The 27,479-nt window shown below is 41.2% G+C and overlaps 1 protein-coding gene and 1 pseudogene across 2 annotated transcripts in view; one reads left to right on the top strand and one right to left on the bottom strand.

Moving 5' to 3' along the window:
- The window catches only part of Slc25a21 (solute carrier family 25 member 21), a 499,458-nt gene that overhangs the window by 419,014 nt on the left and 52,965 nt on the right, over positions 1 to 27,479 (top strand). For both annotated transcript variants that reach the window (NM_133614.3, XM_039111745.2), the window contains exon 4: positions 22,457 to 22,523. In NM_133614.3, coding sequence (NP_598298.1) covers positions 22,457 to 22,523 — 67 coding nt within the window. The remainder of the gene's footprint in view (positions 1 to 22,456; positions 22,524 to 27,479) is intronic.
- Alg11-ps2 (ALG11, alpha-1,2-mannosyltransferase, pseudogene 2) lies at positions 22,868 to 24,633 on the bottom strand (annotated as a pseudogene).

Here is a 27,479-nt window from a genome sequence, read left to right as displayed (position 1 = left end):
TTTTAAAGAAGGAGTGAAGCATTCACATTTTGATCATCTGTCTTGAGTTTCATTTGTTCTAGGCATCTAGGGTAATTCAAGCATTTGGGCTAATAGCCACTTATCAATGAGTGCATACCATGTATGTCTTTCTGTGATTGGGTTAGCTCACTCAGGACGATGTTTTCCAGTTCCAACCATTTGCCTACGAATTTCATAAAGTCGTTGTTTTTGATAGCTGAGTAATATTCCATTGTGTAGATGTACCACATTTTCTGTATCCATTCCTCTGTTGAAGGGCATCTGGGTTCTTTCCAGCTTCTGGCTATTATAAATAAGGCTGCGATGAACATAGTGGAGCACGTGTCTTTTTTATATGTTGGGGCATCTTTTGGGTATATGCCCAAGAGAGGTATAGCTGGATCCTCAGGCAGTTCAATGTCCAATTTTCTGAGGATCCTCCAGACTGATTTCCAGAATGGTTGTACCAGTTTGCAATCCCACCAACAATGGAGGAGTGTTCCTCTTTCTCCACATCCTCGCCAGCATCTGTTGTCCCCTGAGTTTTTGATCATAGCCATTCTCACTGGTGTGAGGTGAAATCTCAGGGTTGTTTTGATTTGCATTTCCCTTATGACTAAAGATGTTGAACATTTCTTTAGGTGTTTCTCAGCCATTCGGCATTCCTCAGCTGTGAATTCTTTGTTTAGCTCTGAACCCCATCTTTTAATAGGGTTATTTGTTTCCCTGCGGTCTAACTTCTTGAGTTCTTTGTATATTTTGGATATAAGGCCTCTATCTGTTGTAGGATTGGTAAAGATCTTTTCCCAATCTGTTGGTTGCCGTTTTGTCCTAACCACAGTGTCCTTTGCCTTACAGAAGCTTTGCAGTTTTATGAGATCCCATTTGTCGATTCTTGATCTTAGAGCATAAGCCATTGGTGTTTTGTTTAGGAAATTTTTTCCAGTGCCCATGTGTTCCAGATGCTTCCCTAGTTTTTCTTCTATTAGTTTGAGTGTGTCTGGTTTGATGTGGAGGTCCTTGATCCACTTGGACTTAAGCTTTGTACAGGGTGATAAGCATGGATCGATCGGAACAGTACTTTTATTAGCATGAAAGTTCTCTGTCCCATAACAATATTTTGATCAGTGACAGATAAACCACATGTACGACTGCAGTCTCATGAGATTACAGTGAAGCTGAGGTATTCTTACAGTACCTGAAGGTGCTGTGTCCACTATTAAGTCACAGAACAATGTGTTACCTGTGCCTCTGTGTTCTTTGTCTAAACACACCTCATAAAAGTAGAGCACATAGCGGCTGGAGACACAACTCCATAGTTAACGAGTCTTGCACAAAACCGAGGTTTGATTCTAGCACCACCACCTCAGGCATCTCACGCCCATCTGCTATGCCAGCTCCAGGAAGAACCAATGTCTCTAGTCTCTGCAGACATCTGCACTTACACACACACACACACACACACACACACACACACACACACACACACGCTTAATTGAAAATAAAATACATCTTTTAAAAATGTGTAACACATGGGATTATGTAAAATATATATTCAATGATTTAAAAACAGTGAATGCATCACTTGTTTTCAAGTTGCATGTGACTACACTACATTTTGTCGTTATTTTAGAGTGTACTATTTTTAAGAGGTTATTGTAAACCAGTGACCTCGTACATCTTTACTTACTTCAAGAATGTCGCAGTTACATCAAAAGGCCACATAAGGAACTGACTTAGACTCCCCAGCTTTGTTCAACCCCGCTATGGTGCTTGCCTGGCTCCCTCAATAGGTCATAGACTCTTTAACAGTAAAGAATGAGTCTGCCTTGTTCACATCTTAAACCTAATCTATAAAGCCCTACCTGTCACATGGCAGATACCCAACTATTTTTAACGAAGGAATAAATTTATTGACTCCGAAAAATTCAAGCTCCAAATTCAGACTCCAAGTCAACCATCAGGCAATAATCAAGTTTGGTCTGAGAAAACTAAATGACATCTGTCTTCCAGTCATCTATAGAAAATATACCTGACTTCCTTGTCTCACAAACAAAATTACCTAGATTAATAGTATGTTGCGGCCAGTTCTTTCTAGCGTCTGGACTTGACAGTTAATAAAACTGAAGTGTGTTTGCTACTTGAACGATAAAATTAGGTGTAGTGGTGATACCCACTCTGTAGTAGGCACTCAATAAACACTGGAGAGAGCTGACAAATAGATAGGACTGAAATCTCCATAGAGGATACCGATTGTGTGTAGGAGGTGTCGGGGTCAAGACAGATGGTGATAGACAAAGACTATGGTGGGAAATGAAGAAATCAACATCAGTGGGAAACTCACAGTCTTCACTTTTCAGCTCAGCCATCAATTTACAAACTAAATCTGTTGCCACACCCCCTTCTCAGTATTGACGCGCTGTCTCAGACACTGTCAGAGCACCAGGAGAAGCATGACCCCTTGTAGGTTTATTCCGAATAGCATGGGTGAGGTTTTCCTATATTCCTCACCTCATACAGCCACAGGTTCAGTCCTGCTGGCTAGGGAGCAGTGCGACTCCCTGCCGTGTATTCTGTGAGACGCACTGGACTCTTAGCAGGATGAAGGAAAGTGGTCTCATTTAAAATCTGGCCTGCGTTGTTTAAATAGAGAACTTGCTTCATGCCAACCGAGATTCCTCTCGGTCTTAATAGACAGTGGTGGAACAAAACATTAATCTCTTTTGAAAAGTTGTAGGCAAGATAATAACCTGGGATTGGTATACCTCACTGTTGTTCTTAAAGAAACAGAAAAGGAAACCCAGAGGTAGGCCTCAGATCAGCAAAGCCCTCAGCCAGCCAATCTTTGGAGATTGCATTATTGCTACGTATTCGGTGAAGGTAGCTGGCAGCATTCCATAGCAGTCTTGGAGGCCAGAAAAGGCACAAGCACAGAGCACACCAGCAATCAGAAGTCAGCTTTCCACAAGTATCACCACTCCCTCAAGGAAGGCAGGGATGGAGAGTCTCTGAGGACAAAACAGACCCTTTGACTTCATTCCTGCATGTACACCTGGGTAAGACCAGCCCTGTTGTATTTAGGCTTTTGAATAGATAGTTCATGGGTCCTTACACCAGAATTAAGGGTAGTATCCCCAAGCCCCTCTCAAATGTACCAATTCAGAATCTCAAGAGGTGAAGCACAATGATATATATGTTTTTAAAGACGAAAAGTTTCCCTCAAAAGTCCCTTCCCTGAAAGTTTCACTGGCTGATAGTCACATAGTCATATCCCATACATTACCAGCCAGGAAAATGTCCGAGGATTATGTCAAACACACCAAGGACAGAGAGTGTCCCCTTTACTGAGCACATGAATGCTGGAATTTGTCGCACTCCGTGCGACATGGGGACAGTCGCTCGCTTGTAGTTTTGTATTCCTTGGTTGCCTCTTCAAGTCTACTTTTATGTATTACATCAAATGTCAAAAACTGGTTTTCCTCATTAATAAGCATTTTTCAACATCTCTAAGGCACCAGAGAAGCCAGAGAGAATTGACATTTAGGAAGAACATGAAAGCGATTGATTTTAGGATAATTTAAAAAGCCACCTGTATCCTTTTGCTCACATACCTCAACATAAATCACTGGAATATAAGCCTTGCTGGTGTGTTTGCTTATGACAGATTATTGTTAAGTAGCCCTTATATGTAGTGTAGAACTGAAATAACCAGATAGCTCAGGCTATCCTCAACTTCCTAACCGCTGGAGTTGTAGACAGGGGCCACCATGACTGACAGGTGTAATGCATCCAACCTTTTATTCAACAAATAGTTGCTGAGTACCTAGGATGCAACCAGATGTTGCATTTGGCCCCGGGGAGATATCATCAAATAACACAGACTAAAAGCCCTGCTCTGTCCTCATGGAGCTGACATCCTTAAGGGTGTGACAGAGAATCAATCAGTCAGACAAAGTAGATAGAGTTACTGGAATTTTGATAGAGGGAAGTTGAGACCAAGTCTCCCTGAAAAAGAGAACACGTGTGCAAAGAGGGAATAAAACAAGCAGTGAGCCGTGAAGACTTGTAAGGGCAAGGACCCAGACAAGAGGAAGCATGTGAACAGACACTGCAGTGTGTGTGCCTGACCCAAGCAACAGGAAGGACATAAACGAGGCTGGAGGAGAGTGAAGACAGCACAGACAACTGTGGGTTATAGAGAAGGTGGGGCACAGGACAGGCTAGGAGAGAGAACTTAGGCTTTAGTTTGAAGAGGGGAGGAGAACAACAGAGGACACGAGAGCCACCTGACCCTTTTTCTTTTCATTGTGATAACGTCATTGAGGAACTCTCTTGACAACAGGCCTGTTCCACTCCTTCAGGTATAGCCATGACTTTCGTGAAGGCCTGATACTCTCGTCCAGGTGAGGTATGCTCATGACTTGGACTAGGGCAATAGTGATGAGCACAAGAAGAATGTGCCTGAGTGACTGAGCAAAGGAGGAGTTTCTGTTAACTGGTCTGGAGACTACTGTGGGTGAAACAAGTGTGTGGAGAAAGACCTGTGACTTGCTTTAAACATGCTAGTTACGCAGCAACCATTAGCTAGTCAAGTAGGTGGGTAGCTGAGAGCGTGTGACACTTGCCCACATGTAAGTGGTGATTAAGATCAAAGGACTGGGTGGGAATGATCTGGCATTGTTTATCAAGGGTTTAAGAACTAACTACTCAGTTTATCCAACTAGTGGTTTTCTAGCATACTAAAAAAATTAGGCAACGAAGTAGTTAAACTCCATACATCACAATAATAAAGTATGAAGTAATCACTTTGTCAAAGTAATATGGAAGAATGCATACTCAGAAGTCCACGGAGTGTGTGCATATGAACTTTAGCTTATTAAATTCACAAGACTCGGGGACTACCCATTTATGCTATTTCAGTCAGCGGGTAAGAACCCAAGCCATTAACAACTGGCACCGGGGCCTATCGAAGACAGCAGGAAGCAATATCCCTGACTCAGCTTCTCCTCCAATCAAAACCCAAGCATCTTAGCTCCTCCTAGAAACTAACCAGAGCTTGATCAGATACCTATAGCCTACCTAGTATGAACAAGGGAGGGGCCACCAGAAGGAAGAGGTATAGTGAGTCCCCCGAAGAAGTGTTCAAAGAGGCAAGTAGGACTGCGCTCTTGTCCCCATGCCACCATTTTTTAGCTGTTTTAACGTTTTAGTTTGTCTTCTCCTAAAGTGGAGATGCTGCCATCTATTTTATGTAAGCCTTGAACGAAATAATTGTGAAGTATTTTTACAATTGCTCCTTTGATTTCTAACTTTGTCCTCAATAATCTTAACTACAATAAAAGCACAGGGTGTCCCAATACTTCTCTTTGCAGACTATTAGTAAATTAAAAGACGACTAAATAAGACTATAACTTGTAACTTTAAAAAGTTCCTAGTCGAATGAATGTAGTGATAATTGTTGAGTTCTCTTTAACTCTGAGACCACCAGGGGGCATCTCAAGAAATTAATTTTTGAGGAGAGTATAACAGTAGACTATAAAGTGTCTGTGAATTTCCAAATATGACCAGTTCTTTGGAAGCAGAGAATGCTGTGTTCTTGGTATGCACACCTTAGAATTCCAATGCGTATCCCCTGCAAACAGCAGAATTCTGCATTGGGCGTGCATCCCTTGGACTAGGTCACATACTTGGGGTAAGGTTCCAATTGTGAAGGACATCTGTAAATCCTGGGTCTTTCTTCCTCAGCTGCAGTCAAATGTGACCCTGCAGCTACACCAGGCTACTAAATCAAACAACTGAGAACAGGCATAGAGGATGCCTCCATTTTAACAGTGATGTTTGAGAACTAGTTTGTTAACCTTGTTGTGTCAATTATTTTTCCCATGGTGGATAAACAGCTAATGTGTAATTGAGCCAAGTTGATGGCTAAATTATGTAGCTTCAAAGCCCCAAATCACATTGCCTTTATTGACAAGTAACTTTAAATTACTAGTAATAAATAGCTAGAAGGTTTATTGTTTCTTCAATATGTTATAACTTGAACTAAATAGTGTAATTATTTAAATGTATAAAGTGTATCCTATTCAGTTAAAATTACACAAGTCACTCCGACTGTTGATATAGATCCAAGTGATATGTGTGGATCTGTCTATCTATAAATAGATATATATGTGCAAGTATGTGTCTAGTTTATATATGAATATACACATATACATGTATATGTATTTAATATTAAATACTACCCAAATGTTTCTACATGCTATATCTATAACATAATATTTAGGGTATCACATTCACCAAACAATGTAGGCAATTACAGTAACAGGGTGATTTTTTTTTCTGCCATGTCAGACAAGTTTTCATGGTGAAAATAAAGGTGTCAGTTAGTATAGGTCAATGGGACTACTGTGTTAACATGTGACCCTAGAAATAGGTCATTAGCCTAGCACTTAGTACAAAACATGTTTATGAATGGATTGATGAATGATAGTTATTTCATGAATGGAAAGGGGAGAAATTAAATACAGAGGACGAAATGTGGATGAGAACATGTTTTCTGACCACAGCAAGGAATTCTCTCTGTGGACTTACTTATCAGTGGGCTGTCAGGAAGCTGGCTGGTGGAGGATGTTCCAAAGAGAAGTGTGTTCTTTATGAGCAAGGTAATTTACTGTCACCAACAAGTAATATATGTATTGTGTAGTTGGTTATAAGTAAGTCATCTACAGAGTAATGGGGCAGTTAACACCGGCACTTAACCAATATTATTTACCACTTTGGTTGCTTCCCAATGCTATTTTCACTTTTTCTGTCCTTAGCATTTTCCTTCAGGGCTCTAGACATGAATGCTTTCTTCCTTGGCCTGAACTGAGCAGTATGCTTAGTGAGTAGAGCTCTCTGCCAGCTTCCCAGGGAATGGAGCCACAGACCCACCTCCTAAATTATACAGACAGCCAAACGTACCTTATTGTGCTTTAGAAATAAGAAGATATTTTTTATTTTAGGCGCATTAGCAAAGTTTAATCATTGCCATAAATTCATACTGAAGATTCAGCTTTCAATGTGTATTCATAAAAACTTTAAAAGAATTCTTCTATATCACCTAAATGAAATTGATATGGTTTAAATTAAAAAAAACATACCAAAGGACCATAACCAGAAACTTTATTCAATTAATTCCCAGTAATGAATTAATAAAAGTATTGTCTATGAGACCCGCCACTGAACAATGTGCAGAAGGAGAGGCTTTGGAGCACATTATCTTGAGTGGGGTCCATTCACCAAAGCCTCCTCAAGGCTCAGGGCTCTATTCAGAAGAGGAGGCAAACGTAGTGTCAGAACCAGAGGTGGTGAATGAATCTAAGGAAAAGGTGTCTTCCGACATAAAGGGATTGGCGCACACATGAACTCACAGAGACTGTGGCAGCACACAAAAGGCCTGCACAGGCTCCAGCCAGCCAGATCCCAGCAGTAAGAAGGGGAAGTGGATGCAAGCTCCCATCCCTACTCGAAAGCTACCTGCGATTGATGCCTGCCAGCCAAGGAAAACTGTTTTCTCCAACGGAGTCCCTCTGGGTACAGTAACCACACTTTCTGGGAAGGCCCAGGCCCAGAACTCAATTGCATTTTTGTCTCATTTTGCTTTATTTGAATGGTGTTGTTGTCTCACTTTGCTTCTTTATTTTGACTTTTTGGTTGTTTTTTAATGTGTGTCTATTTGTTCATTGTTCTTTTTTCCTGTTTCTTTTTTTTTCTTTCTTTTGAGAGAGAGAGAGAGAGAGAAAGAGAGAGAGAGAGAGAGAGAGAGAGAGAGAGAGAGAGAGAGAGAGAACATAAACTCAGGAAATAAGTAGGCAGAGAGGATCTGAGAGGAATTAGGGGAGGGGAAAACATGATCAAAATATATTGTATAAAATTATTAATTATTTTTCATTTAGAAATTTGTCTGTGTCTTTAGACCTAATGTGAATTGAATAAGGAAAACTTTTCTTAATTTTTTTGGGGGTAGAACTAAAAGTTTTATTACATTGGTCTTTATTGAAGTTGGTTTGTTGTTTGTTTGTTTGGTTGGTTGGTTTATTGGTTGTTATTGTTTTGCTTTTTTAAGTAAAGAATCCACTTCATTTAAGGGTTCTAAACTGTTCTCTTTCCTTTGAAAAATATGCCATTTTCCCACTCTATTGACTACATGAAAATGAACCCAATTGCCCCTGAATTTATTTTTTAGCTTCAAATCACAGATTGTATGTCATTCAAATAACACTTCTGTAAAACCCCCTTCTTCCAAATGAAAGGGATTGCAACCCCATAGGAAGACCAACTATATAAATAACCTGGACCCCTAGCAGTTCCCAGAAACTGAGCCATCAACCAAAGAGCATTCATGGGCTGGTCCATGGCCCCCAGCAGATATGTAGCAGAGGACTGCCTTGTCTGGTCTCAGTGGGAGAGGATGCACCTAATCCTGTGGAGACTTGATGCCACAGGGTGGGGGGATATAGGTGGGGAATGTCCTCTCAAAGGCCAAAGAGAAGGGAGATAAGGGAGAAACTCTTTGAGTGGGGACAGGGAGGGGGCAACATTTGGGATATAAATAAAATATTTAAGTAATTCTAAGTAAATAAACAAACAAACACTCCTCCTTATTTCCATCCAGTGAACTACTGAGGCTTGTGGAGTGCAAACAATGTCAGATAACACCCTAATGTTTCACATCAACTGTGCCCTGAGATACCCTACCCATCCAGGATTGGAAGCCATGTGCTCATAGCCCAGGACTTGGCGAAGGCCTCACTGTGACAGTCACACAGCAGCTTCATGTGGATAAGAAAGGCGGGTGTAGCAGTGTGCGCCTTCAGTCAGCTTTGTGTTAGGAGACTTTTAAAGGAGACCAACGTGGAGGGGAGAAGTGGGAAGAACACACCCAACCAGCACAGGATCCCTGTTTCCGTACAACTCAGAGAGAATGACTGATTTGGGTTGGTCGAGTTGCCAAGAGGGATGACTCAGGCATTCCAAACCAGAGCTGGAAATCAGGAGGATGCCTGAAGCCTGAAGGAAGAACAAATTGTCAAAATGTGATTGACTGTAAGGCTTCAAAATCAACTACACCAAAGATGAGCTTGGACAGTTGCCCAGAAGAGAACTGAATGGAGATGTTCATTTAGGCCCTGACGGTTGAAATAAAATAAAATGTAGTGATTGTACTCTGTTAGACATACAGATGTGTTAATGCTTTCCAATTTCCCCAACTGGGGATCTGGTGTCCCTCTCCCTGTCGCTCCTGTTTCATGCTTCACCAGTATTACTGCAGCTTCGGATGCTTACCGGCTGCCAGGTTCTTGGCAAAGAAGTAGGCTCCAGGTGGAGGTACCCTTCTCATAGCTGTGTGCATTGCAGGTGGCTGGGGAATGGCGTTTCACCTTGGAGATGATTTCTGTATCTCTCTCTCTCTCTCTCTCTCTCTCTCTCTCTCTCTCTCTCTCTCTCTCTTTGTGTGTGTGTGTGTGTGTGTGTGAGAGAGAGAGAGAGAGAGAGAGGGAGGGAGGGAGGGAGAGAGAGGGAGGGAGGGAGAGAGAGAGAGACAGAGACAGAGAGAGAGGGAGAGAGGGAGGGAGAGACAGAGACAGAGACAGAGACAGAGACAGAGACAGAGACAGAGACAGAGAGAGCGCTCACATGTGTATTCCTGTTCTGCACATGCATCTTCAGTCATGCTCCACCTTGTTTGGTAGGTAGGAGTTCGAGGCAGTGTCTTGGGTAGCCCAGGCTGGCCTAGAACTCACTGTAATTCTCCTTCTTCCCTCCCCAGTGCTGTGATTGCAGGTTGTGTCTCCACACCCATTTCATGGAGCACTACAGATTAAAACCAGGTTCGTAGATAATAAGCAAGCACTCACAGGATTCACATCAAAGATGTTGTTCAAGGCAGCACTCTACACACCCCTCCAGCCTCTTAGATTTTGAGACAGGGTCACTCACTGAGCTCGAACTCTGTCAGCTAGGCTGATTGTCCATTGAGTCCCAGGAATCTGCCTCTCCAGAGCTGGGATACAAGCTTTCTGTGCATTCTGGGGATCTGAACTCTGGCCTTCGTGCTTGTGTCTCCCCAGCCCCAAGTCGGGAATATATTTTATCTGCTATTTCTTTGCTTAGTGGCTGCTTATCAGTTGAGTTTGATAATAAGCTTTCTGATGAGTGTGGCTTGCCTCTCTGTAAAAGTCAGTCTCAAGGAAGCTACACTGCTTTTCTTTCTCTTTAGGAACCACAAAGAAGGAAGTAAACATCATTGCTGTTCCTAACACAAAGCCTACTGAAAGCAACTCAGAAATTCTCATAGCCTGATTGTAAGAGTCCAGATCTATAGAATAAATAACTTCCGATAAGTGGTTTTTACAAACTGTATTAAACAAAACACTGAGACCAGCAAGGTGATGACTCAGGCAGGGAAAAGGGTGGTAGAGGAAGGTGGGAGTTCCTTCCACTCCTTATTAGTTTCTCTACCTGAGTCAGATAAGGATAATGTTGAGCCCTGCCCCGTCTACTCACTCCCCACCACAGTCTAAAGTTTTCAGGAGCTAACGTCAAACAATTGGGATTTTTTTTCCATCTACCAAAGTGGAAATGGTGTTGTAAGATTGTTTTGATGGTGTTGTTGTAAGGTGTTCCCCTCCCCATCCTCCCCCCATTGCCGCCCTCCCCCCAACAATCTAGTTCACTGGGGGTTCAGTCTTAGCAGGACCCAGGGCTTCCCCTTCCACCGGTGCTCTTACTAGGATATTCATTGCTACCTATGAGGTCAGAGTCCAGGGTCAGTCCATGTATAGTCTTTAGGTAGTGGCTTAGTCCCTGGAAGCTCTGGTTGCTTGGCATTGTTGTACATATGGGGTCTCGAGCCCCTTCAAGTTCTTCCAGTTCGTTCTCTGATTCCATCAACGGCGGTCCTATTCTCAGTTCAGTGGTTTGCTGCTGGTATTTGCCTCTGTATTTGCTGTATTCTAGCTGTGTCTCTCAGGAGCGATCTACATCCGGCTCCTGTCGGCCTGCACTTCTTTGCTTCATCCATCTTGTCTAATTGGATGGCTGTATATGTATGGGCCACATGTGGGACAGGCTCTGAACGGGTGTTCCTTCTGTGTCTGTTTTAATCTTTGCCTCTCTATTCCCTGCCAAGGGTATTCTTATTCCCCTTTTAAAGAAGGAGTGAATCATTCACATTTTGATCATCCGTCTTGAGTTTCATTTGTTCTAGGCATCTAGGATAATTCAAGCATTTGGGCTAATAGCCACTTATCAATGAGTGCATGCCATGTGTGTTTTTCTGTGATTGGGTTAGCTTACTCAGGATGATATTTTCCAGTTCCAACCATTTGCCTACGAATTTCATAAAGTCATTGTTTTTGATAGCTGAGTAATATTCCATTGTGTAGATGTACCACATTTTCTGTATCCATTCCTCTGTTGAAGGGCATCTGGGTTCTTTCCAGTTTCTGGCTATTATAAATAAGGCTGCGATGAACATAGTGGAGCATGTGTCTTTTTTATATGTTGGGGCATCTTTTGGGTATATGCCCAAGAGAGGTATAGCTGGATCCTCAGGCAGTTCAATGTCCAATTTTCTGAGGAACCTCCAGACTGATTTCCAGAATGGTTGTACCAGTCTGCAATCCCACCAACAATGGAGGAGTGTTCCTCTTTCTCCGCATCCTCGCCAGCATCTGCTGTCACCTGAGTTTTTGATCTTAGCCATTCTCACTGGTGTGAGGTAAAATCTCAGGGTTGTTTTGATTTGCATTTCCCTTATGACTAAAGATGTTGAACATTTCTTTAGGTGTTTCTCAGCCATTCGGCATTCCTCAGCTGTGAATTCTTTGTTTAGCTCTGAACCCCATCTTTTAATAGGGTTATTTGTCTCCCTGCGTTCTAACTTCTTGAGTTCTTTGTATATTTTGGATATAAGGCCTCTATCTGTTGTAGGATTGGTAAAGATCTTTTCCCAATCTGTTGGTTGCCGTTTTGTCCTAACCACAGTGTCCTTTGCCTTACAGAAGCTTTGCAGTTTTACGAGATCCCATTTGTCGATTCTTGATCTTAGAGCATAAGCCATTGGTGTTTTGTTCAGGAAATTTTTTCCAGTGCCCATGTGTTCCAGATGCTACCCTAGTTTTTCTTCTATTAGTTTGAGTGTATTTTGTTCGATGTGGAGGTCCTTGATCCACTTGGACTTAAGCTTTGTACAGGGTGATAAGCATGGATCGATCTGTATTCGTCTACATGTTGACCTCCAGTTGAACCAGCACTATTTGCTGAAAATGCTATCTTTTTTCCATTAGATGGTTTTGGCTCCTTTGTCAAAAATCAAGTGCCCATAGGTGTGTGGGTTCATTTCTGGGTCTTCAATTCTGTTCCATTGATCTATCTGTCTGTCTCTGTACCAATACCATGCAGTTTTTATCATTATTGCTCTGTAATACTGCTTGAGTTCAGGGATAGTGATTCCCCCTGAAGTCCTTTTATTGTTGAGGATAGTTTTAGCTATCCTGGGTTTTTTGTTATTCCAGATGAATTTGCAAATTGTTCTGTCTAGCTCTTTGAAGAAATGGATTGGTATTTTGATGGGGATTGCATTGAATCTGTAGATCGCTTTTGGTAGAATGGCCATTTTTACTATATTAATCCTGCCAATCCATGAGCATGGGAGATCTTTCCATCTTCTGAGGTCTTCTTCAATTTCTTTCTTCAGAATCTTGAAGTTCTTATTGTACAGATCTTTTACTTGCTTGGTTAAAGTCACACCGAGGTACTTTATATTATTTGGGTCTATTATGAAGGGTGTCGTTTCCCTAATTTCTTTCTCGGCTTGTTTCTCTTTTGTATAGAGGAAGGCAACTGATTTATTTGAGTTAATTTTATACCCAGCCACTTTGCTGAAGTTGTTTATCAGCTTTAGTAGTTCTCTGGTGGAACTTTTGGGATCACTTAAATATACTATCATATCATCTGCAAATAGTGATATTTTGACTTCTTCTTTTCCGATCTGTATCCCCTTGACCTCCTTTTGTTGTCTGATTGCTCTGGCTAGAACTTCAAGAACTATATTGAATAAGTAGGGAGAGAGTGGGCAGCCTTGTCTAGTCCCTGATTTTAGTGGGATTGCTTCAAGTTTCTCTCCATTTAGTTTAATGTTAGCAACTGGTTTGCTGTATATGGCTTTTACTATGTTTAGGTATGGGCCTTGAATTCCTATTCTTTCCAGGACTTTTATCATGAAGGGGTGTTGAATTTTGTCAAGTGCTTTCTCAGCATCTAATGAAATGATCATGTGGTTTTGTTCTTTCAGTTTGTTTATATAATGGATCACGTTGATGGTTTTCCGTATATTAAACCATCCCTGCATGCCTGGGATGAAGCCTACTTGATCATGGTGGATGATTGTTTTGATGTGCTCTTGGATCCGGTTTGCCAGAATATTATTTAGTATTTTTGCGTCGATATTCATAAGGGAAATTGGTCTGAAGTTCTCTTTCTTTGTTGGGTCTTTGTGTGGTTTAGGTATAAGAGTAATTGTGGCTTCATAGAAGGAATTCAGTAGTGCTCCATCTGTTTCCATTTTGTGGAATAGTTTGGATAATATTGGTATGAGGTCTTCTATGAAGGTCTGATAGAATTCTGCACTAAACCCATCTGGACCTGGGCTCTTTTTGGTTGGGAGACCTTTAATGACTGTTTCTATTTCCTTAGGAGTTATGGGGTTGTTTAACTGGTTTATCTGTTCCTGATTTAACTTCGGTACCTGGTATCTGTCTAGGAAATTGTCCATTTCCTGAAGATTTTCAAGTTTTGTTGAATATAGGCTTTTATAGTAAGATCTGATGATTTTTTGAATTTCCTCTGAATCTGTAGTTATGTCTCCCTTTTCATTTCTGATTTTGTTAATTTGGACACACTCTCTGGGTCCTCTTGTTAGTCTGGCTAAGGGTTTATCTATCTTGTTGATTTTCTCAAAGAACCACCTTTTGGTTCTGTTGATTCTTTCTATGGTCCTTTTTGTTTCTACTTGGTTGATTTCAGCTCTGAGTTTGATTATTTCCTGCCTTCTACTCCTCCTGGGTGTATTTGCTTCTTTTTGTTCTAGAGCTTTTAGGTGTGCTGTCAAGCTGCTGACATATGCTCTTTCCTGTTTCTTTCTGCAGGCACTCAGCGCTATGAGTTTTCCTCTTAGCACAGCTTTCATTGTGTCCCATAAGTTTGGGTATGTTGTACCTTCATTTTCATTAAATTCTAAAAAGTCTTTAATTTCTTTCTTTATTTCTTCCTTGACCAGGTTATCATTGAGTAGAGCATTGTTCAATTTCCACGTATATGTGGGCATTCTTCCCTTATTGTTATTGAAGACCAGTTTTAGGCCGTGGTGGTCTGATAGCACGCATGGAATTATTTCTATCTTTCTGTACCTTTTGAGGCCCGTTTTTTTTTTTTTTTACCAATTATATGGTCAATTTTGGAGAAAGTACCATGAGGAGCTGAGAAAAAGGTATATCCTTTTGCTTTAGGATAGAATGTTCTATAAATATCTGTTAAGTCCATTTGGCTCATGACTTCTCTTAGTCTGTCTACGTCTCTGTTTAATTTCTGTTTCCATGATCTGTCCATTGATGAGAGTGGGGTGTTGAAATCTCCTACTATTATTGTGTGAGGTGCAATGTGTGTTTTGAGCTTTAGTAAGGTTTCTTTTATGTATGTAGGTGCCCTTGTATTTGGGGCATTGATATTTAGGATTGACAGTTCATCTTGGTGGATGTTTCCTTTGATGAACATGAAGTGTCCTTCCTTATCTTTTTTGATGAATTTTCGTTGAAAATTGATTTTATTTGATATTAGAATGGCTACTCCAGCTTGCTTCTTCCGACCATTTGCTTGGAAAGTTGTTTTCCAGCCTTTCACTCTGAGGTAGTGTCTGTCTTTGTCTCTGAGGTGTGTTTCCTGTAGGCAGCAGAATGCAGGGTCCTCGTTGCGTATCCAGTTTGTTAATCTATGTCTTTTTATTGGGGAGTTGAGGCCATTGATGTTGAGAGATATTAAGGAATAGTAATTATTGCTTCCTGTTATATTCATATTTGTGTATGAGGTTATGTTTGTGTGCTTTTCTTCTCTTTGTTTTGTTGACAATACGATTAGTTTCTTGCTTCTTCTAGGGTATAGCTTGCCTCCTTACGTTGGGCTTTACCATTTGTTATCCTTTGTAGTGCTGGATTTGGAGAAAGATATTGTGTAAATTTGGTTTTGTCATGGAATATCTTGGTTTCTCCATCTATGTTAATTGAGAGTTTTGCAGGATACAGTAACCTGGGCTGGCATTTGTGTTCTCTTAGGGTCTGTATGACATCTGTCCAGGATCTTCTGGCTTTCATAGTTCCTGGCGAAAAGTCTGGTGTGATTCTGATAGGTCTGCCGCTTTATATGTTACTTGACCTTTTTCCCTTACTGCTTTTAATATTCTTTCTTTATTTTGTGCGTTTGGTGTTTTGACTGTTATGTGACGGGAGGTGTTTCTTTTCTGGTCCAATCTATTTGGAGTCTGTAGGCTTCTTGTATGTCTATGGGTATCTCTTTTTTTAGGTTAGGGAAGTTTTCTTCTATGATTTTGTTGAAGATATTTACTGGTCCTTTGAGCTGGGAGTCTTCACTCTCTTCTCTAACTATTATCCTTAGGTTTGATCTTCTCATTGAGTCCTGGATTTCCTGTATGTTTTGGACCAGTAACTTTTTCTGCTTTACATTATCTTTGACAGTTGAGTCGACGATTTCTATGGAATCTTCTGCTCCTGAGATTCTCTCTTCCATCTCTTGTATTCTGTTGGTGAAGCTTGTATCTACAGCTCCGTGTCTCTTCTTTTGGTTTTCTATATCCAGGGTTGTTTCCATGTGTTTTTTCTTGATTGCTTCTATTTCCATTTTTAATTCCTTCAACTGTTTGATTGTGTTTTCCTGGAATTCTTTCAGGGATTTTTGTGACTCCTCTCTATGGGCTTCTACTTGTTTATTTATGTTTTCCTGGAATTCTTTCAGGGATTTTTGCGATTCCTCTCTGTAGGCTTCTACTTGTTTATTAATGTTTTCCTGTGTTTCTCTAAGGGAGTTCTTCACGTCTTTCTTGAAGTCCTCCAGCATCATGATCAAATATGATTTTAAATCTAGGTCTTGCTTTTCTGGTGTATTTGGATATTCAGTGTTTGGTTTGGTGGGAGAATTGGGCTCCGATGATGCCATGTAGTCTTGGTTTCTGTTGCTTGGGTTCCTGTGCTTGCCTCTCGCCATCAGATTATCTCTAGTGTTACTTTGTTCTGCTATTTCTGACAGTGGCTAGACTGTCCTATAAGCCTGTGTGTCAGGAGTGCTGTAGACCAGTTTTCCTGTTTTCTTTCAGCCAGTTATGGGGACAGAGTGTTCTGCTTTTGGGCGTGTAGTTTTTCCCTATCTACAGGTCTTCAGCTGTTCCTGTGGGCCTGTGTCTGGAGTTCACTTGCAGCAGAAAAGTTGGTCTTACCTGTGGTCCTAAGGCTCAAGTTTTCTCGTGGGGTCTTGCTTACGAGCTCTCCGTGGCGCAGCAACCAGGAAGATCTGTGCCGCCCTTTCCGGGAGCTTCCGTGCACCAGGGTTCCAGATGGCGTTTGGTGTTTTCCTCTGGCGTCAGAGATGTGTGCAGAGTGCAGTCTCTTCTGGTTTCCCAGGCGTGTCTGCCTCTCTGAAGGTTTAGCTCTCCCTCCCACAGGATTTGGGTGCAGAGAACTGTTTATCCGGTAGATCCCTTCAGGTTCTGGCGGTGTCTCAGATGCAGCGGTCCTGCTGCTCTTGGGCCCTCCTTTTCGGGAACCCAGAGGCCTTATACAGTTTCCTCTTGGGCCAGGGATGTGGGCAGGGGTGGGCAGTTTTGGTGGTCTCTTCTGCTCTGCAGCCTCACCAGGCGGTGAGGTCCCTCTCCCATGGGGTCTGGGAGCAGAGAGCTGCTGCGGGCCGGGATCTGCAGGTTTGGGACTCCTGGTAAACACAGGAAGTGCCCGGTCCTAGAGGAACTTTGCCTCTGTGTGTCCTGAGTTCACCAGGCAGGTCTCTTGCAGCAGAAAAGTTGGTCTTACCTGTGGTCCAGAGGCTCATGTTTGCTCGTGGGGTGCTGCCTACGAGCTCTCTGCGGCGGCAGCAACCAGGAAGATCTGCTACTCAAAGTTTTATTAATCTCTATCTGGATACTTGATCTCTTGACGTCTAAAGTTCAGAGTTTAAAATAGGATTACCAGAGCCTGCCCCTCATAACGAGCAACGGCAAAGTTGACACAAGCCAAAGAACCCCACGTCTCCTCAGTTTGTGCAGTCCGTATCTTCCATTGGCTTTGATGACCTTCTAGCCACCCATATGTTAAATTGCATTGTACTTTAAAGCAAAGATAGGAAGAAAAGTGAGGTAAACTTGCTTCCTGCTCTTGGCACTGACATGCTTAAACTAAGCTACGTGGGAGCTGTGTCTTTGAGAAGAACATGTGCAGTGTAGTTTTTGATCTTCGTTTTATAGATGTACATAAGTACTACAAGGCCTGTTTGGATTGTACAATTGAAAACAAATGTGAGCCAAATTTGTAGCACTCTGGGTCTCACAGGTTTGTAAATAACAGCTATCGTTAAGCATGTGACATACTGGGCACCATAAGCTAATGACTTTGGAGACGTGGATGCCCTCATGTTTATTATGACTTTGGTCTGCTAGTATTTCATCTTCCACTGTGGCCTCAGAATCTCTAGTAAGCAGTCATGCTGATAGGCTAATGTTATAATCCGTCATGGGTTCTCAGAACAAAGCAGCCTAATCTATTTCTTTTGCAATGACTCTCAGTCACCTTTCTGCTAAGTGCTTTATTTACGGTCCTTAGTTTGGGTTCTATTGCTGTACAGAGACACCATGACCAAGGCAACTCATACAAAAGAAAACTTTTAATTGGGCCTGGCTTATTACACATTCAGAGGTTTGGCCCATTGTCAACATTGCAGGAAGCATGGCAGCGTGCAGGCAGATATAGTGCTGCAGCTGAGAGTTCTATGTTTTGATCTGAAGACAGCCAAGAGACTGGAATTTCACACTAGGTGGAGCTTAAGCATGGATGATCTCAAAGCCTGCCCTCACAGCAGTATATGCCCTCCAAAAAGACCACACCTACTCCCACAAGGCCACACCTACTATTATTGTCATTCTCTATGGGGCAAGCACTCAAACATGAATCTATGGGGGGTTAACCCTACACAAACTACCACACTTAGAAATTAGTAAGCATCTTTAATAAGAATATTGCTTTAAAAATTATGGTTTCAAGGACTGGAGCGTTGGTAGCACACCAGTTAACCGTCCTGACTAATCTTCTAAAAGACCTGATTTGATTTTCTAATTTTTGCTCTGAAACAGCAAACCAAACTAATACAAACCAGAAGCTCATGAAATTGACAGTGTGGGTAGCCAAAGACAAGGGTAAAAAATACCTTTCATGAAAGAAGTCATTCCTTTTTGAAGTTTTGAAATCTGTGCATCATATTTTACAAAAGGAAGCTTCAACCAACTATCAAACCAAGCCAGAGAGACAGTATCAGCTTGGGACTTCCTCACATTCTCCTTCCCACACTCTTCCTATTGCTCCAAAGGACAATCCTAACAGATATTTTTTAATTTCCTTAGAAGACATGGCATAGAAGGTTTGTAGAAGCCATGCTGGCTATTGGGACTTTAAGATATACTTTCTGGATCCAGAACTCTGTGCTGTTAATAGTCAACCATAGTTCAATTGAATTAAGTAAAATTTTACTGCAGATGCTACAGGGTATCTCAGGGAATTAAAATAAGAGGTAAATATCTAAAAGCAGCCTGTATATAACTAAGTTTAAAGAAACCCTTATTGCAGACTCATATACACAGCACCAGCATTCTCTTCCCTTTCTTGCTTCCAGTGTTCCTGAATAGGAAAACTTGAGAATTAGCAAACCCACCCATTGACAAATCTCACCTTTGGTATCCATGCAAGGGTAATCCAGGCTACTTGACCTCCTCTTCCTCTTCCTCCACCTCCCTCCTCTTCCCTTCCCCCTCTAACTTCTCCTCCCCTCCTCTTCCTCTTCTTCCTCCTCCTTCTTCCCTTTCTCCTTTTTCTTTTTTGCTACAGCAGATTGGCTTCCTTCAAATAACATAACCATGACTACTGTTTATTTGCTGGTTTTATGTTTTAGAGCTTTAACCACACCAAGCAAGATGGCTGTTCACTACTAAGTCCTGAAGAAAAACTCAAATAGAACTAGTTTTCATTGTATTAAGGAATTAGAAAATGCTTTGGTTACATTTGAACAAGGTGTCCAATCAATTCCTGACTTCCAGCTGTCTCATACTGTGTTAATAAGTTGGTTCCAGGGATTTAAATAGACTGGGCGGGGTAGTTCTCCACAGAAGCAGTGCTGGCATGACCACTGGTACGTGGCTACTGTTGCATAGATAGTCCATGCAAAAAATGCAGGAAAGTGCATGATTCTAGAGTCCCATTTACCAGCTAAAACTGCCTATGATCTATTAGAACATCCAGTTAAAACTGTGCATTGCATAAAGTTCAGGATGGTGGGACAAAGTTACTGTACATAAAAGGAGCTTAGTGGAGAGAGACGAACACATCCATGGAACATCGCCAACATGAAGCAGAGGTCCCTGGACCTCCTGGCTCTTTACACATTAAACCCTTATGTTTCTCCCAGCTGCCTCTCTGTTCCCTCCTTACACCTCTTTTTAATATTTTCTTCCAAATGAAGTCCTTGTGTGTTACTTATGAGACAGTCCTCTTTCAGAGAAGCTGTGCTGTACATGAGACAAACATCTAAAATAAGGCAAAGGTTCTTGTGTCTCCTTGTTCTTTTCTTGGGATCACAGAATCTGATAATTGAAAAGGGCCAACCTTGAGAGTCATCACAGCCACCCACTGTCAAATCTTACCTCTGGTATCCATGACAAGAGGAATCCAGTGGCCATTTGTCAAAGTAGAACCTACCACTTTTCAGGAAAAGCCATTCAATCTTAAAACAGTTGTCCCTATTACAAGTGCTACTTTCGAGAACCTCCAGCTGGCTGAAATCTGTCTTCCTTGGCTCCTTCTATCTCTCAGTGCCAGTTCTTCCACCTGGAAACAGAGAGTTCCTGTCAAGAGAGCCACTCTGCTCGCTGCATTGCTCCCTAAGACTATTGCCCTCAGTTCAGCGTCTTTTCAAACTGTTCTCTATTTCTGTAATATAGGACATCAAGTCCACCATTACCCTGAATACTTTCTTTTTAAAAGTTTTCTCATGTGTTTCTCTTATTTTCCACTTCATATCTACCAATATTTTTTTTAGATATGGAAAGACCACACAGAAGAACAATACTTGTCACTGCTTTCATTATAGCTATAGAATTTCTTGTCACAAAAATTACTTGTACCTAGTAGGAGGACCATGCCTGTGCTCTCATGCTCAAGATCGAAGAGTAATTTGTTTTTTTATTTTTTTTTATTTTTTTTTATTTATTTTTTATTTTTTTTTATTAACTTGAGTATTTCTTATATACATTTCAAGTGTTATTCCCTTTCCCGGTTTCCGGACAAACATCACCCTCCCCCCTCCCCTTCCTTATGGGTGTTCCCCTCCCAAACCTCCCCCCATTGCCACCCTCCCCGCATAGTCTAGTTCACTGGGGGTTCAGTCTTAGCAGGACCCAGGGCTTCCCCTTCCACTGGTGCTCTTACTAGGATATTCATTGCTACCTATGGGGACAGAGTCCAGGGTCAGTCCATGTATAGTCTTTAGGTAGTGGCTTAGTCCCTGGAAGCTCTGGTTGCTTGATATTGTTGTACTTTTGGGGTCTCGAGCACCTTCAAGCTCTTCCAGTTCTTTCTCTGATTCCTTCAACGGGGGACCTATTCTCAGTTCAGTGGTTTGCTGCTGGCATTCGCCTCTGTATTTGCTGTATTCTGGCTGTGTCTCTCAGGAGCGATCTACATCCGGCTCCTGTCGGTCTGCAAGGATCGAAGAGTAATTTGGTTAAAGAGTAATTAAGTTTAAATGGAAGGTATTTGAGTTTTACAAGTGTGTTGCTGGGAGGAGGGAGTGTTGACATGAAAATTTAGGTATCAGTAGTTAAAATTGGGATGGGATGGAATGTGGCAATTTACAAATTTTTGTAATTTTTCAAATTGAATTTTTTTATTTCCAATATCGACACCCATATGCTCTACTAAGTCAAAGTCTGTGGGCAAAACAAACCTGTATCAGGAGTCACACTTAACAAACTTTTGTTATATGCACAAAAAGGACTCTAAGGTAACATCCCAAACAGCAACCCACCCTAGAGGAACTAACAATGTAGAGACTGTAACAGAAATCTTTGCTCCCTCCTTAAGGGTGTCATTTAAGTCAATGAATTGATAAAAGTAAGAGGTTATGATGTTGGGGTGGGTAACACGACATGGTAGATTAGCTGGAAGAGGCTCTTAATTTTTTTGTTCTAGAAGCATAAAGAAAAGCAGACTAAATTTGAGGAAGTTGGAGTGAGGTTTGCAGTCATTCAGAGGCACTTCTGACCCGTGTCAAATAGACACAGTACATCTCACTTTTACTTGTAGCTGCGTAGGGACTCGTCAAGAGGATGGGTTACTTCAGAAAGTAGATCAGGATATTCTCTTTCTATAATTGCATGGTGAGAAGGAAGATATGGCATGTTAAGCTTCTTGAACAGTACAGTTTAAAATTTTAACTCCAAAAATATAAGAAAAATAGTGATTTTTAGTCAATCAGAAGCATTTGACACTCATGAATAATTTATTTTTGTCTGAATGTATTGCCACAGTACCCTCAGTGCTTTTCCTCTGCTAGTCTTCAGAACCATTGTCCTCCTCAAACTAGCTCCCCTACCCCAAATAAGGGGGTTTAAAAATACACAAACTGAAGATGGAATGGGAGATCTAACCTCACAAGCTCAGAACTGACTAGTAAAACGAAAATTACACTGCCTTGCTGACCTCACATGGTTCAATCCACGATGTTTGGGTTTAACTCTAATCTTATTTGGTTACCAAAATTGAGGGAATACACAACCTCAGACAGCTTGAAGTGACCTACAACACAGAGGAAATAAAAACACCTTAGAGTGAGAAAAGTTCTGTGTGTCTATAGGTAGAACTTGTGGCCACATTTCTCAGGTCACTCAAGGCAATCCAGACTCAAAATCACTTAGCCACCCTCTTAGTGTCATAAGGGTGTAGACACAGGATTCTTACTGTCACCCTAGAATTACAAACTTCATAATTAGCATTCTGGATTTGATATTCATTTTATTTGTTCATAAATAAAAAGTAGAGTTGCCTGATACCAATTTCCTTGCTTATATAAAAATATTTTATTTCTCCAATAGGTTGTTTGGCTTTTACAAGGGAATTATCCCACCGATTTTAGCTGAAACACCAAAAAGAGCTGTCAAGGTAAGTACTGTATGCTTTGTCTCCATGTAAACAGAGTTCAATGACAGCTTCAATATCAAGGCACCCATAGTAATCAAGGGGAGGCTTGATTCACTTCCCTTAATTCACTTAACATAAACACTAAAATTTTTTTTGATTGGTAGTTTTCTTTGAGATCTGTACTGTTCAGACTTGGAGACCAAACAGTAAGTAAAATCTGTACATTAAGCTACATGAAGCTGGGTGTAGGGGCACACCTTTAGTCCCAGCATTTGGGAGACAGAGGCGGGCCGATCTCTTTGAGTTCAAGGCCAGCCTAGTCTACAGAGTTTCTAGAACAGCCAAGACTATACAGAGAAGCCCTGTCTCAAAAAAGCAAAAAAGAAGAGAAAATATGCGAGATTACTTTTTCCATATAGATTAATTCTGCCATTTTTGTTAACTACTGCCTTTTCTATACACATGTTACTGAGAATATTGTTTAGGCTGCTTTTATTACAATAAAGAATAAAGTTAGAAAATATTTACACGTGAAGGTATTTCCTTTTACTTTTGGTGTTGGAGATAGGTCTGGGGACTTGCACACACCAAGCCCAGGCTCTCCCACTATCTCCACCTCCGCATTGTATGAAACACGGAGAACGTGCAAACCGGGCATTGAGTAAGCAGCTTCCCCATGGAACACAGGAATGCTACTTCAAACTCCTGGTCGGAAAACCTGCTCAGAGACGTTCTAGCAGTTTTCCTGATTCGAAGTCTCTTTTCTGGGGACAGAGAGAGAATATGGGCCATGGTTTCAGCATAGCCTTCTTCACTCTCAGCCAGAAATCCAGTTATTTGTCCTTCATCAGGAATGACAATGTCAAGCTTTGGGCCTCCAGAATTGTGTGCGAGGATAATTGTACCAGCCGCCATACACTCCGCAACTCCAATCCCTAAATGCTCGTTCCACATGGTATGCAGAGCGATTGTTGCTTCAGACAAGTCATTCTTCAATTCATCAAATGAAATGTTTATTTTAAATCCCACGTCTTCTTGAACTCCCAAATTCTCAGACAGTCTTCTCCGTTGGTTTACTCTAAACTCATCATCTTTGTTGCGACATCCTCCAATAAGGAAAAGTTTTAGAGAATGGCGGGACTCAGCTGCCTTCTCATTTAGCAACTTAGCAAAGGCTTTTGATCTGCAAAGCATGATTCTTTTCTGGCCTGAACTGGCCAATGGAAACCAGTAAATGCCCTGGGGTCACCTTTTTCTCATGTAAAGGGATGTCCAGAAATGTCTGCACCTCACAAGTTGGATAAACAAAGCTAGTGCAAGCCCGACCTTCCACAGAGAGAGACTATGGTTTAGTGTCCGTGAAGAATTAACCATGACTATGTCACTGCAAGATCCTACAAGGCCATAAACAAAAGCAAATAAATAGTAATAGATGAACTTTGCTTTGCTGAGGAGAGCGTTTCTGCTAATGAAAACAGCGTTATTAAATCCAGGATTTTCATCCTTCACCACAGACAGCAAGTCCGTGCTGATAGTGGGATAGTGAACATAGCTCCCAACTTGGTAACCTCCCACATATTTAAACAGAGGGAATGTGAAGGCGTATCCCATCGAATCGATGTAAACATCGGGAACACACTGCATCAGAGCTTCCCAGCCAAGAAGACTGGATCCAAGACTTTGGCCATGGGAAGGGAGGATAGCGAGAATCTTCCACAAGGTAGCATTTCCTTAAGAAAACACACTGCACTGGGTGAACCGACTTGATGTTAAACCTTCTGAAAGCGCCTTCTAGTATCTGTTGACCACTGACATTAATGTCACCAGTATACATAGCATAAACTGCATCAGGTTACCTACTTTTTCTGCAGGGCTCTCAAAGCACACCACAGAACTCTCTTCCTCCGCCTGCGTTGCAGTATGGATAGGAAAATGCAACCACCATTTGATCTTTTCCATTTTTGTTGGTTGAGGCTGACTTTTTCTTTCTCTGTAGATGTCTCCTGATAACCCAAAGGCCAATGACCAAATATACACACAAAACTCCACATATAATTAGTCCAGGAAAGAAGAGTGAATAAAAAAATCTCAGCACTGCGTATATGCACCAGCTCCCTGTGTCTGCCGCCATCTTCAACACTAAAATTTTTAATGCAGAAATTGTAGACTAATACTCATTATAATTAAACTTGGTCAGTCTCTCAAATATACATATTTATTTGTAAAATTTTTCCCAGGCAAAAGTGTAATGAGGAACACACACGCGCGCGCACACACACACACACACACACACACACACACACACACACACACACACCAGTGTCTAAAACTTTGGTAATTAAATCACAAACCCACAAAAAAGCCTGGACCTCTTCTCAAGCAATTCAGAGATGTCCCTTTGGAGCAGTGAATACTAAAGAAAAAGAAATAGACTATTTATTTGTGTATGATTCTCAAATAATATTTCAACAGGTCAACTTTATTCCCCCCTTCAATATCTTCTGTTAAAATTCTCTTTTGTTGCCTATTACTTGCGTTTCGCTAATGTATAACTGGAGATTCCTGTACTCCTTGCTGGTGTTCAATGTATGACTATGAATGTGTACCAGGCCCTTGAAGGATGAAAAGACCTGCACGCTGTTTCCCATGTGTTCTTCCAGGCAAAACTCCTAATTGCAGTAGCTCTAACTGGCATGGCCCTCCCACCCCACCCCCATCACTGACATCACCAAATGCGGCTTTGTCTTTCTATAAAAATAGCCTAAGAATAGACACAAAGACTTCCTTTCCAACTTTATGCCATTTATTTTAATGACATAAAGCTTTTTCACATACTCAATTTTTATCCCCAGTGCTCCTGAAAGGGAGAAGGAACAGCTTACATGCTGTTACTGAGTAAATGAAGGGGTTGACTGGGTTTGAAAAAAGGACAAAGTAACCAACATATATACACAAACATCAAACTTTTGCATTATGTCAAATAGTAGCGTAATAGAATTTAAATCCAGGTCTCAAGTTCAGAGAAGAAAGCTTCCGAGTACACTCTCCTGTAATCGCGTCGTCTTTGTGGCCCTGGTTTTTTATGCCTTCCTCATATTATTGCTTCAACACAAATTTCATTACGAGGATCTGAATCGCAGTCAAGGATCTGGAAAAAGTTCACCAAAGTACACAAAAGGACTGAATTGAATTATGAAACGGCTTCACTTGATAAAAGATTGCCCAAGTAAACAAACAGAGCAGAGTTCCTGTTCAAAAGGAAAGTCACTTTGTCTCCCTGGAATAATATATTCATTTGTTCAGTGTTTTCCATGTATAAATAAAGTGAATTGTAATTAAACTTCTTCCTGCAGCCGTTTCTCTTAACGCTATATATTGGAGACAATTTACACTTTAAGAGGATTAAGTTTTATCAATGTTGAAAAATCTTTTACAAAAAGAGAAGAAGAAGGAAAAAACAAAACCTTGAGCTTTATAAAACTGAGTTAGTCTCTGAAAAAAATAATAGAGCTGTGCTCCGTTCCAGAACAATGGTTAACAGATGAACTGTTGGGCAACTGGATCTGGTGAATGTGTCCCAGACATCTTGTAGCAAGTAGATTTTTACCTTAAAATTATTGAGACATATGGTAAGAACGTTGGCTTTTTAAGTAGAAGTTGCTGTTAAGTGTATCTTTGCCAGATGGATAACACCAGTTTTTCAACACAATTTATGAAAACATTCATTTTATGGATATTTATCTCAGGATTTGTGAAGAAAGCAACCACCTTATTGTAACCACTTCATACCTCATAAACTATTTCATTGTGTGCCATCGAAGTTTATCTCAGAATAAAATATTCAAAAATTGGGGGAGGGGCATCTACATGCATATACCATGCACTTATGTCTTTGTTGGGATGAACTCTTTAGTTATAATTGTTACTATGAGGGAATGGGGATTTAGCTCAGTGGTAGAGCGCTTGCCTAGGAAGCGCAAGGCCCTGGGTTTGGTCCCCAGCTCCGAAAAAAAGAACCAAAAAAATAAATAAATAAATAATTGTTACTATGATCAGAAACCAACAACATTATGCTTGTCTATATTTTATTGTTTGAAATGAAGTTCGTCATTAAAGTAATAAGAATTAAATTTCAAAAATTAAGACAGAATCAAACTGTAATCAGTGAACAGAAGTGAAGATTTGAGCAGAGGCACTGGGAGGTGGGAGACAGTATGGCTTCTAGGGTCTTCTATTCGGTATCCCAAGGCCAGAAATGCAATTGTTTTCTGTGCTCAAATTTCCCTATCATAACCAATCTCATGGGAGGTTATAAACTGTGAAGGCCTGTTGCTCACTATTGTGTTTCTACACCTACTGTGTGCAGAACATAGTTGGTGTATAAATAAGTAAGTGAAACAGGAAGACATTTATAGGGAAAAGAGTTTATATGTAGGGATGATCTCTTCCATTTCTCCAAACCCCACGTTTACTATCCAAAGCGTCCTGAATGCCAAGACTTCACTTCTGGTTGGGATCAGTAACAGGACCAGAATTACTGTCCCACACGAGCAACACCATGAACTGTAACAATGAGCAAAGTACATGAAAGACACTGACTCACAGTGAAGGGCAGTAAATCTGGGAGAGGGGAAATAAGCAAGATGGGCCCTATGAAAGTCCCAGTGTACTGCCTTGAGCAGGTTTTCAAGGCCCTAAGGAAGAAGGGAAAATAAAGGCAGAACCCAGTAGACTCCTTGGGTCAGTCAGACCGTAAGAATAGTAAGGTTATTGGAGTTGATGAGACAGAGGTCTTCAGAGAAACCCTCTCAAGTATTCAGCCTTACAAGCCTCTGAGAGAGTTCCTACCACCCAAGAAAGGACTAACCCAGAGAATTAGAGATCAGATAGTGTGCAGGGCTAGCAGCGGTCCCTGTGCCTGACAGCCAATCTGGAAAGCTTCTGCTTTCAAAGGGCAATGAGAAGAGTGCTCAGACG

This window comes from Rattus norvegicus, chromosome 6 (assembly GCF_036323735.1).
Source record: "Rattus norvegicus strain BN/NHsdMcwi chromosome 6, GRCr8, whole genome shotgun sequence".
In the NCBI taxonomy this organism is placed as follows: Eukaryota; Metazoa; Chordata; class Mammalia; order Rodentia; family Muridae; genus Rattus; species Rattus norvegicus.
Note: the sequence above shows the minus strand (reverse complement) of the source record. Positions and strands in the feature narration are given on the sequence as shown.